Source organism: Populus nigra, chromosome 1 (genome assembly GCF_951802175.1).
Source record: "Populus nigra chromosome 1, ddPopNigr1.1, whole genome shotgun sequence".
Taxonomy (NCBI): domain Eukaryota; kingdom Viridiplantae; phylum Streptophyta; class Magnoliopsida; order Malpighiales; family Salicaceae; genus Populus; species Populus nigra.
Window position 1 is genome coordinate 43,286,231 of NC_084852.1, and position 14,194 is coordinate 43,300,424.

The 14,194-nt window shown below is 31.8% G+C and overlaps 1 protein-coding gene across 1 annotated transcript; it reads right to left on the reverse strand.

The window, feature by feature from the left end:
* Positions 1-2,743: 2,743 nt before the first annotated feature.
* Positions 2,744-6,975, reverse strand: LOC133680984 (cytochrome P450 78A9-like). Its single transcript, XM_062104057.1, has 2 exons — positions 5,913-6,975; positions 2,744-3,726 (listed from the first exon to the last, which is right to left on the reverse strand). Exons 1-2 carry the CDS (start codon positions 6,885-6,887, stop codon positions 3,103-3,105), a joined length of 1,599 nt encoding a protein of 532 aa, XP_061960041.1. The 5' UTR covers positions 6,888-6,975; the 3' UTR covers positions 2,744-3,102.
* Between the last annotated feature and the right edge of the window lie 7,219 nt (positions 6,976-14,194).

The window sequence follows — 14,194 nt, forward strand, 5'->3', positions numbered from 1 at the left end:
TGATTTTATTCTTAGAATAGAGTGGGATTGGCTCTGGAATTTTTCACAAAACTGTTTTTTAAAAGTTACAAAGAGTGAAAGTAAAAGAATCGTTAGGAACACAAATGACTAGAGTTATAAAGAAAATAAATTTCCACCTTCACCTTTAGATGATGACCTTTCATGTCATCTTAGATCTCCAAAAGTATATTAAATTACTGCATTAAATATAAGCTACCATTTTGTTTTCTAAAAGATACCTCCTTCAATAAAGACGAGCTACCTGGCCACGAAAATCCCAGCAATTCTACGTGGGACAAATATGAAGAAGGTAAAAAGACTCTTATTTACTATTGATACAATTTCAAATCTTTGTGCATTGAATATGCAAAGATTTAGGGGGCTACTAACAGATCAACATGTTTTATTTTTACCTAGATCCTAATTTAAAGGAATCAGAGGCATTGTGATAACCTAATATCTTTAGGCTTAGCGAATCGTTGAGCCCAAACATATATGCGTTTAGTGAAGCTGTTAGATCTACATCTTTAGGCTCATCCAAGCGTTAAGCCCAAACATATATGGGTTTGGTGAACTGACTAAGCAATCTCGAGCTTAGTTAAGCTCTGAGTCGGACTGCATGCTTATTATAAACGGGTCTGGCGAGCTGCCAGACCCAACATCATTTGGTTCAGCCAAATGTTGAGTTCAAATATATATATATGGGTCAGTGAGCTGTTAGACCTAGCATATTTGGGCTTAACCAAGTGCCGAGCCCAAGCATATACAGGGATGAGAAGCTGCTAGACCTAACATCCTTGAGCTCAACCAAGCATTAAACCTGAGCATATGTAGGTCGAGAGAATTGTCAGACTCAATATTCTTGGGTTGAGCCTAAATGTATACAAGATTTGTGAGCTGTTAGACCCAACATCTTCAAGCTCATCTAAGTGTTGAGTTCAAGTACATGTAGCTTTGAGAATCTTATTAGGCTCCATAATTGTGAGTCAGATATATTTTTCTCCGATGAGTCAGAGATATTTTTTCTTTTTAACACACATAAGAGATGATTAATGTTATCAGGGAAATGTGATTTGATAGCCCCTCCTCTTCATAAAAAGATAAAACTCATAGGCTATATGATACCTCATGAATTCTTCAAGTTTTAGGTTTCCAATCTTCATTCTTTACTGTGTATTTATTTTCAGAGTTTCTTTAAAATATAATTGTCTTTTCTATTAAAAAGATAATTGCTTAAACATTGAAGAATTCTTAAATTTATCAAAAAGAATCATTTGCAGGTATTAGATACTAGCCACCTTAGCTAAAAAAAAATATAAGGGATTGCTTAGAACTAAAATATTAAGTAATTGTTTCAAATATAAACGTTATCCTAAGCTAATCATATTTATTAGTTAGAAGTTAATCTTGATTGTGGTCTCATCTCGTTCAAACTTCAAAGCTATAATCTAGTTTATAATTAACATGTTAGACAGCTTTTTCTAGCCATCTAAAAAATGCACTCGTTTATTAAAAAATATTCAGTTCTTGTCCCACTATCCATCAAATTTGATTTTGCTGCAGCTAATTAAGTTATCATGAAATGACTCATTTTGAAAAATGTCAAGCAACTCATTTACTACTGCCAAAGAAGATCTATCGTTGGCTATTGGGTGGAGGTAATAAAGGCACTAGATTATCTATAGAATATAGTTTTTTTTGGGAAAAAAATGCTTGTATGGATATCCAGATGGGCGTTTGCCATACCATTCCCATATGCTATGACAGATACACGTCTCTCTACTTAACTACCATGTCTTTCGATGACCATTCCCATATGCATGTGTCATGTAAACATTTACATCTACAAATTCGTAAGGGTCCGAAAAAGAAGTTTCGTAAAATCTTTACTCAATCTTGAAAGCAGAAAACGTACAGAGACACATGTGTTTGTGATTGAACGTTTTTATCATCACATGGGCAGTGCTAATTATTAGAAGTGATTGAACACTCAAGCAAACCAATGAGACACGGGGTGGTCAAGCTGAACATTGGATTTTTCCTGTAGTGCAGAGACAAAGAACTTGTTTATGTCGTGACCGATGTATTTATATTGATACAGACTTGACAAAATAACTATTGATACAGGGGCACATAACGAGATCACACTCTGCGTTTTAGGCAAGGTATGGACAAGGATTCCTATGCAAGGGAACTGTCACCAAGCAGCATCAGTGTCCTTCAGACCACCTGTATTTCACGTGCTATCAGCTACTTGTTTATGAGATGTGATTATCTTATTTAAGGTGAGGAGGATCCAAAATAGGAGCTCAAGACAAAAGGTAAGAAGCTATGAAATGTACGTAATTGTTTATGGATACCAAGATCATATTGTTGAAGTTGCTATTTTGACCATCCAATATCTTTTTGTAGTAGTAGTAGTAATGTGTTGTTTTGACCCTCCAATATCTTTTTGTATGCTCACCTAAAATCACCATTTCCCATCTATAAAATCATGCCCCCGACATAATTCCAAGCATCTTTTTATTGACCATTCAAGTTGAAGTTTTAAGCATCATCAAAGTTTAGTTGTTTTTTTTTTTAAAAAAAAATCTTGGATTTTTTCAATCTTGAGCTGAAATAGTTTCCATGAATAAGATGATGGTGATTAATTTTGGAATCCAAGTAATATTGGCATCAATGATATTTGTCTTTCTCCTCTTTGCGAAGAGCTAGCTGAATACTGTTTTGAACACACTGAATATTTCACTTCCAAATCACGTATTTTGATTCGTACATACCAACAAAACATAATAAAAACACCAAGGCTTCATTTACACTGTCTCTCCAGACATAATGTTGCGAGACCACAAATATATATATATATATACATACAATCCAAAAGGATAATTAGTGTGGATATTATTTCTCATCAGCAACCATAATCACACACCAATTCTAGCTAGCAAGTAGCCAAACCACGATACCAGTGTAACTATAAGGCCTGAAGGGTATATCTACAACTTACGTTCAGTGAACATTATAGTGCTTGTTCGCTGCCAAGTATACGATCAGATTATCAGCATCCATTTCCAGCATCAGATCATCATATGACGTGCTTGATCATCTTCTCCTTGGATTCACTTTGATTGTAAGTGGGTTAGACATCTCACAAGATAACCTTAGCACTTCTGAGAGATCCACCGGCTCATGATCACATTGCACCCACTCGAACTCGTGCAACAAAACCCCGACCCAAAAGCTAACCGTGGCCAAACCCAGAGCCTTTCCCGGGCAAGTCCTCCGACCCGACCCAAACGGAGCCAGCTTAAGGTCAGACCCGTACACAGAGAATTCCACGTCAGCAGTAGCATCCTTGCACAAAAATCTCTCTGGCAAGAACCTTAGAGGGTTCGCCCAAACTTGTGGGTCCCTTGTTATGGCCCACATATTAACCATAGCTGTGGTCCCTGCTGGAACATCATATCCATCCACATTAGTGTCCGTGATTGCTAAACGGGCCCACGACAATAGTGGGCCTGGTGGGTGCAACCTCAGAACTTCTTTCACAACTGCAGGCAGGTAAACCATTGACTGAATGTCTGCTTCCATCAGCGGCCTTGATCTTCCCACAACTTGATCGAGCTCATCATGCACCTTTGATTGGATATCACGGTGAAGTACCATCCTTGCTAGTATCCACTCTATCAAAACTGCCACGGTATCTGTTCCTCTAAAAATCATCTCCTGCACCAAACAATATAATTAATCAAAGAACATAATGGTACGGTAGGGTATGATAGCAGATGCCAAGAAAAGAAAGAAGGGAATATAAGCAGCTTGCAAGCTTAGCTAAGATTCCACTTTTGATTCTCTTGTTTGGGCTATTTCTCAAAACGACAATCATGGAAGACAGAGATAAGTATCAAAAACAAACATCATATCAACGATAATGTAAAATTTATAGCTCGAAACAGTAATTCTGGTAAATATAAAATGTAAAGTTTAATGATACGGATTTTATCTACTCACTGATACGGATTTTAGGTATCCTACAACACTTGTATATTATGAATGCTAACTAAATTTTAATCTATAAGAAAACATTGATAAATTGCACTTTATATTTATATATGGTGCATTGATACCTTATTCACCATATAGTATATAACTAGAAAAAAAATCCTGGTTAACCCGTCAAACCCGGAACCTGTGTCATGAAATTTTGACAACTAAATAGAAAAAAATTTAACGTTAAAAAAAATTAAACAAAAAAATATTCATTAAAAAAAAGCTTAAAAAAACAAAGAAGAAGGCAAAAAAGAAACAAAAACCAGCTTAAAAAAATTAAAAAAAAAGAAGAGAAAATTGCTTGGCGTTGTACTAAAAAAACAAAGAAAGAAAAAGCCTACATGAAGAAAAAAACTAAGAAAAAAAAAGAAAAAAAAATTGAATTAACTGTGTTAACTCGTCAAATTTGAGATTTGTGTCATGAATTTGATAACTGAATAGGAAAAAAAAATTACGGGTTAACCCAGCTAATGTTGGGTTAACTTATCAAACCTAGAATTCATGTCATGAAAGTTTGATAACTAAATAAAAAAAATTTAACATTAACAAAATAAATTAAATGAAAAAATTAATTAAAAAGAAAAACCAGAAAAAAAATCTGGGTTAACTCGTTAAACCCGAAACCCATGTCATGAAAGTTTGATAAGTAAATAGAAAAAAATTTAACATTAACAAAAAAATTAAACAAAAAAAAATTCATTAAAAAAACAAAGAAAAAAAAAAGCTTAAAAAATAAAGAAAAAAATTAAAAAAAAAAGAAAAAAAATTGCTTAAAAACAAATAAAGCAAAAAAAAAAAGACAGTTCAGCGTTTCACTGTTGACTGCACTCGAAAAAATTGATTACAAAGAAAAACCAGAAAAAAAAAATTCAGGTTAACCCGTCAAATTCGGAACCTGTGTCATGAAAGTTTCATAACTAAATAAAAAAATTTTGAACATTAACAAAAAAAATTAAACAAAAAAAATATTCATTAAAAAAACTGCTTAAAAAAAAGAAAAAAAGAACTGCTCAATATTTTACTATTGACTGTACTATGCAATCCATGATAAAATACTGAGTAGTTTTAACTATTGTTATAATAATAATTATAATGTCCTCTGATGCATTTTTACCCTCTCCTCTTATTAACTACGCGACAAAAACCAGCAGTTATTTTCTTCTTTAAAAGAGTGAAATTGTTTATCAAGTTTTGAAAAGTCCGTTAATGTCTTGTCAAATCTATTTTATGTAATATTTTATATTTGTGCTAGAAAAAAAGAAAGAGATGAGAAAGCTATAACCTGTTAAAAAAACAGAAAAATATATGGCAGGGATGCTGCCACGTACCTAACAAAATAAATGAAAAAACAGTGATAGAAAATTGGCCAAAATTATAAGAACGAATTTTAAACGTAAATAGTGCAATCCACAGTGATTTTAGACACAATCTACAGTGATTTACTGATCTCTTTTAGCTATTGTTATAATCATGTTATATTATATATATACAGTCACATTTCTTTACATAAACTAGAATCTTTTAGATTATGTTGGGTTAATATTCCAGGATAATATATATATATATATATATATATATATATATATATATATATATATATATATATATAAAAGTTACAGAAAACAAAAACAAAAACAAAAACATAAAAAAAATATTTTTAGAATAATTTTTTAAAAAAATTAATAAAAGGGCAAAAGATATATCTTCTGATCTCTCAATTATCTCAGTCTCTTAAGAGTAACAAAACGCCACCTTGAAAAAAACATATATATGCTTACACATGGATATGGATAAATGGATGCATGCATTTAAAAAAAAAACAAAGAAAGAAAATTGCCGTGACAAGTCAGTTTGTTGCTCACCCAGAGAACGGCAATCATATCATGGTGTGATAACTTGTCCGGTCCATGAAGAGAGAGTAAAACATCGACAAAGTCATTTCTTCTTTGGCCAGTCTGGTCCTCTCTATGTTCTTGAATAACCCGGTTCACAAACCGGTTCACTTTAGGAACCAAGTTGGAGCACCTAAACCTGATTCTTTGAAGGTCTAAATTTGCAAGCCAAGGAAGATGATCAGACCAATTAAGTTTCCCTAGAAGATCATAACCTTCATCAACAAGCCTTCTAAGCTCTTCAGTTTCACTATTTGATGAGCCCAGATCATATTTACGACCAAAAACTGAGCACATCATGTTGTTGAGTGAAGCTTTCTTTAGTATGCCTTTTACACAAAAGAAATCTCCACCTTGACTTGCTATTGCGGATACCATTTGAGAAGCAATATTGAATCTTTGCGACTCAGTAGAGCTGATTTGTTTAGGACAAAAAAGATGAGTTGCTGCAATTCTCCTTAGAGTTCTCCAGTAAACCCCATAAGGAGCAAAACCAATAGCTCTATTAAACATGAGTTGATAGGCAGACTCTTTAACTGGACGATCAGCAAAGACTGAACTGTTCAAGATTTCTTTGGCTACATCAGGATTGCATGTGATAATGACCTTAGTCTCTCCCAAGCTAAAAGCCATAAGTCTTTCTGCTTTAAAAGCCGTCGCTGCAGCAGCAAGCTTGTGGTGAGCCAAGTTAACCATGAGGTTCATGCTTCCTATCACTGGAAACCCTCTAGGCCCTGGAATCATCTTGGCTCTTGAACAGCTAATTCCTTTCTTGCGCAAATAATTACCCCAGGCAGGGCCTCCAGGGTACACCCAGTAACACAAAGCCATGGCTAGCCAGGCCAGGAAAACAGAGACAAGAAGGAAGATGGGGTTTTGAGCAGAAAAGGCTTTGCATTTGGAAACAAGGACCAATACCCAAAAGCTGTCTATTTGTGTTTCCATGGAGATAGGAAAAGGCTAAACGAAAGATCACTTGAGTTTGTAAAGAGAGTGAGTTTTTGTGACTTCCTTTTTTGGGTTAAACTAGGAAGTGGAAGGATACGTTTATATAGAAAAAGATTGAAGGGTCGGGGAATATAATTTTATTTTTTTATGAAAAAAACAAAAAATACTAACCACTAGTCTACTACTATTAATAACGGTTAAATAGTTTATTATTATTATTTATGATATTATCATAACTGAAAATTGAATGGAAGTTAATGAAAATATGAAAGAGCGCCGCCACCGTCAAGTATTATATAGGCTGCTGCAGAATTTAAGTTTCTGAACAGTGGTAAATTTAGCCCCACTCTCATCTCAATCGCGTGTACGCGGCAGGAAAAAAAAAAGTAACTAACCGCTGCTTGCTACCGTTAGAATAATGTGATGTAGTTATTTTATAAAATATTTTTTATTTAAAGATATAGTGAAATAAGTTGTTTTGATTTTTAAAATTTATTTTTGATTTTAGTACATTAAAATAAAAAATAATAATTTAAAATTAAAAAATTTTCATTTTTTTAAATATATTTGAAATGAAAAAAAAAAGTTTTTCAAAGAATAAAATATAAACAGCAGAGGATAGGCATTCTCCCAGTTTAAATAGTTTTTACCTATTCGAGGAGGATAACAATTAGACTAGTTTCTATATTAATAACAATTATTATTTTTCTATAAAGACATATATTTTTATAAGATATTTTTTTTTAAAAAAAGTAGTTTTATTTATTTATTTAACAAAACCAATAATTTAATATTTTAAGATTTTTTTAAACGCTAGGAAATGTATAAAAAGGAATGGGTCCAGATTTAAATGGTAAATCCAATATAGGAGCTAGGGATTTAGTCAAGTCTTATTTTGCAAGCATATATAACATTGATTTTGGAATAATGATGAATACAAATTAATTTGGTATTTTAATCATGATCAATCAACACATTTTAATTTCAGAATTAATGAATTGCAGGATTTAACAATCATATCTACAGCACGAAAGTCCAAGATATACAGTGCAATTTGCAAGAAATATCTTCGATCTATCGATCCACACAAGCTAGACGATGATATTAGCTGCAAATGTTTACAAGCGTCAAGCATGCAGCACCACCCATGCATGCAGCTTGGTAAAGACAATTCTGCGTCTCCTCTCCTCTCCTCGCCGAAGCTTCTGTTGAACACCACGCGTCTGTCCATGATAGAGGCCTGAATGGGAGAGCGTGTATACATTTCTTTTTTCGAAAGAAATTCATTTCGATTTGTCTTGATCATTTGCCGTTAAGTGGAGGGACATATTTGTTTTTGTCATATTCAAATACTCGACAAAGTAAAAGAGGCCACAGGACACTCCAAGTCTGGTCGTAGTCATTGCAATTGGGTCCCATTTGTTTGTCCCAAGAGGTCATACCTCTGGTGGATTTTGGGAGATTTTACGCAATGAAGTCTTTTTTTTTTTTTAAAAAAAAGAGGTTATATATATAAAAAAACTAATTCGAATTCAAGATAGAAACAATATATATATATATATATATATATATATATATATATATGATGAGAGTAAATTAAACCGGGTCATAATATATATAAGTGATCAAATATAATAATTAAGAACAAAGATAAACCAGATCTAGCTCTCTCACTTCGCTTTATTCCAAACTATTTTTCCTAATGTTCATATATTCCTTGCGTAAAGCTGCAACAACTATCAGCCCAATCAAGCACTAGTAATCTCTCTCATTTTTGTTATTTCCCCCAGATCTGGATTTGCCCATATCTAGTAGTCACAGCAAAGTTTTTATTTTTATTTTTGTTAGACATATCGATCAGCTTCCTTTTGATTCCTAGGAAGAATGATTCTTGGAGCTGCTAATTAATGGTTTTCAAGATGTATGTGCGATCAATCACTTGAAATACGTGTTGATATCTATAATCAAGACCACTATAAAGTATAAACTTGCGTGCTTGTATCTGTTATTTCTCTAGTACCGGTATATGTAATTATATATTATATTTTGCACAGTTTTTCACAGCATTTTGCACTCCCCCAAGAACAGGCTATTTGTATATAATGATTTTTCTTTTAATAATTAGCCAGCATGATCATCTTTCAAGAGAATATATAATTAAAAACATAAATCTATTAGGTTTGGTTAAAGAGGTAAAGATAGAAAATAATAAAATAAATGAGTTTCAATAATAATTTTAAAATGAATTCTGTGTTCTTAAAACAGATACTACAAATAAAAATATTTCTATTGTCTCTATCTTTTTTTTAAAAAAAAAACTAAATTCTAATATTTAATTGCAAGTGCTAACTTAAAAAATCAAGAAGGTGTTTGTTATAGTCTTTATTTTTTAGCTATGATTTTATATAGTAGCTGTGATATTTAAGTTTTTTTTTTATGATTATAATTCCTAATTGTTGTTATGATTATTAAAAAAATATTTGATAATATATACTACTCAAATATACTTAATTTGTTTTTTTTTAAGTTTCAGTTTATAACTTTTGCCTTCAAAACATTTCTTTAAAAAATACTATCAAATATCTTTTCCATCGACTTTTAGTGCCCAAGAAAAAAAAATAAAAGAAAATTAAAATATAAACCATGTCGGCTCTAAATAACTTTAATGGCCACATGAACTTGTGCTTGCTATGCTCCAATAATAGATTTGATTGCGTGGAGGTGCAATTATGAGCACGAAAAGCAAACTTGGATGATAGATACAAACACTTTCACATATTATATTCAAAAGTAGCTAGTGACATAAGAGAGAATTGATATTGCTTTAATTCTTCCTTCAACTGTTTTGTGGATCAAGCAGAATAGTTAATCTAGCTAGATTCCTCCATGTATATACACAGGGGCGGAACCAGGGGAGGCGGGGCCCTGTAAAATATTTTATTTTTTTTATATTTTTAGTACTTAAATATAGAATAATATAATATATTTTTATTTTAAATAGATAAATTTTTTAATAATAAATTATATCGATCTTTCCTTTTATATAATTTCAGTTCCGCCCCTGTATATACACAGTATAATTTTAGTGTGCTCGTGAAAGAGAAAGAGGGAGAATACTTTGATGACATCATGCGAGTATATATAAAACTAGGTATAAAAAACTTTGCATCTACATATTGCCATCATATAATATATAAGATTTAGAGAATAGCAAATCCGATGCTAAGGAAATGAGACTGATTCATCAAAGATAATTCAGAAAGGGTTTTGGTCACACTTTGTGAGTTCTTGGCTTCATGGTTTGGTCAATGTTCTCGTTTAGTGGATTGGATTGGTCTTCGTCGTGATTTGAGCAAATGAAAAAGCACAGGAGATGATTGGATTCCATTTCAAATTTTAGTATAATTTCATATATATATATATATATATATATATATATATATATACATGGTGATTAAAGGTGGTTTTGGAAGGTCTACATTTGCTCAACTTGTTCAAAATATGAATCTTTGAATGCAGAGAAACACCTTTTCTTGCTCTCCATGTATAGATTTCATTATTGCCATCACAAAGCTTTTCCTCAAATTTGCCAGATTTGCTGATGTGTTTATCTCTCTTCTGTGTCATTATCATTTTGACCCATGATTTAATTATGAACTCTCTATTTTGACGTTGTTCTATACATAATTAATTAGTAAGATGAAATTATATACATTAATTTTGAGTGTAATAAGTGTAAAGTTATTGTAATGATTCCTCAATAAAAATATGATATAAATATTTATATTTAGTTTCAAAAATAATTTTGTAATTCTCTTTTTCTTTTTTCCTCGTGTCTGTTTCTCTTTTGTGAAATAATTAGTGACAATTACTCTTGAAATAATATCAAATTCTTAGTATATATAGTACTCTCATTTTGTCTAATCTTGATTAATTTTGACTGGGATTTTTTTTAAAAGATTGTTACTATTGGTTGCACTAATTAACTATGTAACTGGATCCCCTTTGGCATCATGACCGCATGTATGACAACAAAAGCTAGAGAGTATTTCTAGAACACCGATTAAATATTATTTAAATACATTTATAGATTGTTAGATTGCAATAAAATAAAGGGAAATCAAATATTCTAATGAAAATTAATGATGTTGGTTAATTATATACATCAATTACGTGTTATTTTATAAGGTAATATTTTGAAGTGTTGAAAATAGATTTATAATTAAAGATGAATATAAATTAATTGAGAAATTTAAATGATTCTTAACAAGCGTTAACAAGACTCTTGTATGATTTAGCAATTCAAAATGCGGTTCCTGCCACGCGTATGGTGTTAATTAACCTCAAATTAAATCAGAGAGACATTAATTGATGAAGTAGCTCATTCATTGGTGTAAAAGTACTACGTTAACTTTACAAATCAAAGAAGCACTATGAAAGGTATCTAATAATAATGAAATGGCAATGAATAAAATGGGACATTATTCCTTTCCATGAAAGATACGATGCTTGAAAAAGCCTAAGTCTCAGCAATTACATTATGTTCAACTTGAAGGCTTAAAGTAATTTCCACCATATCCACCTGCTCTATGTTTATGATTCCATGTTGATGGTTGGTGACAAACAACTGGCTAAGCTACGTACGTACCTATAGCTATATCTGATTAATATTAGCACATTAATTAATTAGACGTCGTGATCAAGAGAGATATATAGCAAGATCACACATGCATGTATTGCGCTGGACCAGCGAAAATGTCACTAACCAAATTCATGGAAAAGATTAATATCATGTTGATTTAAGATTATCGACAACCTGATCTTGTATATTAACACACTGGATAATCCATCACATATATATTGCATTATCAAAACTTGGTGTATGATTGGGAGCTAGAGTGGTTCTCCCACCTATAACATTAACATGCGGTTCAACTACCCATCTAGGTGGTGGCCTAGTGGTAAGAGCTTGGGACTAAGGGGTTTGCTTCCTCTTAGGTCTCAGGTTCAAACCCTATGGCTGCTCATATGATGGCCACTGAAGGCTTACATGGTCGTTAACTTCAGGGCCCGTGGGATTAGTCGAGGTGCGCGCAAGCTGGCCCGGACACCCACGATAATCAAAAAAAAAAAAAAAAAAAAAACATGCGGTTCAACTAGTTGACCTTGCCAATAAAGTGAGGTCTAGCCTTGATTCATGATAAGTAATCGTTTATTTTTGTGTTTTAAAAATATTTTTAAAATAGTTAGAAATTGTTTTTCTTCGCTTCAATTTTTTTTAGTTTTTTCGAATTGTTTTGATATGCTGATATCAAAAATAATTTTTTAAAAATAAAAATAATATTATTTTAATGCATTTCTAAGCAAAACAAATACTTTAAAAAACATCCGCTATCACACTCTAAAACACCCCCTAGGTTTGTTAGGAATTGTTTGGGTTTGCTAGGAATTGTTTTTTTTTAATTGATAGTTTTTTTTATTTCATCATTCAACATTAAATTAGTTAGGAATTGAGTTTCTTGATTGATCATAGATCTAAGATTTCACAGGTTATGAATTTGAAAGATTAATCCAGGTTTAGGAGATTCTCTCAAGTTTGTTTGTTTTTTTTTCTTGCTTTTTTAAGCTCTTTTTTTTTTCATGTTTCGTCCTTTTAAATTTATTTAATTGAAGATTGGGCTGCATTATTTTTTTCTATAGAATTTTTCACTAATTTTATTTGCTTTGCTTTTTGGGTTATTTCTTTGAAGGCACGTACAACCTCTTTTGATGTCATCTTGTAACGTTTTGTAGTGGTGTTAGAAACATTTTAGTGAGTTTTTTTTTTCTGGTGGTGGGACGGTGCCTAAGGCGGAGTAACAATAAGTCTTCAACAAATATTTTTTTCTACTTTCAAGTATGATATTGGGAGATCATTTTCTATAGTTAATTATTTCTAATTTTTTTGTTCACTCTATTTACTATTGATACCTTTTTTAAAATCATATTATTAAATTAACCAAGTTTATTGAATCTAGTCAAATAAATGACCCATGTCTTGAATTTTTCTTGCTTACTTAAAAATACTACTATCGCGAACATCATTTTGCATGATAAGAAGGATTTGGGTTAGCCCATGATGTGGTGCTTACCACCTATCTGGTAAGCAATATTTAATGATGAAGTTGGGAAAAAAACTCAATTAAAAAAGACAAGAAAAAACCCGACTTGATCCAACTTAAGTTAATTAGCCAAACTCGTGACTTAGGTCATTAGACCATAATAACCTCATAGAAAGTAAAAGAAAATAAATTATGAAGTCTAATTTTCAATTAACTCAATGCTAAAGGATAAAATTAAAAAAAAATGATTAAAAAAAGCCAAAAAAATAACTTGAGTTAACCATGTTAACCCACCAAAATTTTGCAACCCGGGTTATGAGATTGAAATAAATTTATAGAAATCAAACAAAAATAAATTAAAAAGTCTAATTCCCAATCAACAAAGATGAAACATGAAAAAAATTCAATTGAAAAAAAGATAAATAAAAACTCAAGTTAAACCGGTCAATCTAACAAACTCTCTACCCGGATTATGATACTAGAATAACCCAATAAAAAAAATTATAAAGTTAAATCTTAGCAGAAAATGAAATTAAAAATTAAAAAAATAAACAAAGAAAAGAAAAGAGAGGACTGTTCCCCCAAATAGCTTCCGTTAATTAATGGGCACTAGCGTTCTAAATCAAAGATTCTCGTGAGGATCAGATTACGAGTATTACCATGGCATCCTGGCAAAAGAATCGCTTAAAGCAGGAATCGTAGCCATGATCATCTTGCACTATCATTATCATGTTTCCTGGTTCTTCTTATTTAAGACAAAAGGCATCAAACCAAAAATTGGCTCCCAATGGCAGGACAAGAAAATACTAATCCATCGAGTACACTTGTGCTCTGGTATTAATCTTTCTTTCTTACTGCACGGATAATTATCCTCCTTCATGTATTGGATTGTAATCGTAAGTTAAAAGCACCAATCAAACTTGAAAAAAATTCCATTTTATTATCAAAGAACTATCTCAACCTAATATCTTAAACTTTTAGGTAAGGTCTCAGGATATGATTTATATTATTCTCTAACACACCCCCTCAAGTGAAAGCCTTTTGGACTTCAAACTTGCACAGGTCCACATTACCTTGTACTTAATTTTTTATCAAACAAATGGGGATGGTGAGATTCGAACTCGTGACCGCTTGGTTATCAAGACTCTGATACCATATCAAAGAACTATCTCAACCCGATAACTTATATTTTTAGATAAGATC

Excerpts from the sequence above, each read along its gene's own strand:
- LOC133680984 (XM_062104057.1), bottom strand. The coding sequence starts at position 6,887 with ATGGAAACACAAATAGACAGCTTTTGGGTATTGGTCCTTGTTTCCAAA. Across the intron at positions 3,727-5,912 it reads ATATGATTGCCGTTCTCTGG|GAGATGATTTTTAGAGGAAC; the intron begins GTGAGCAACAAA and ends TGTTTGGTGCAG.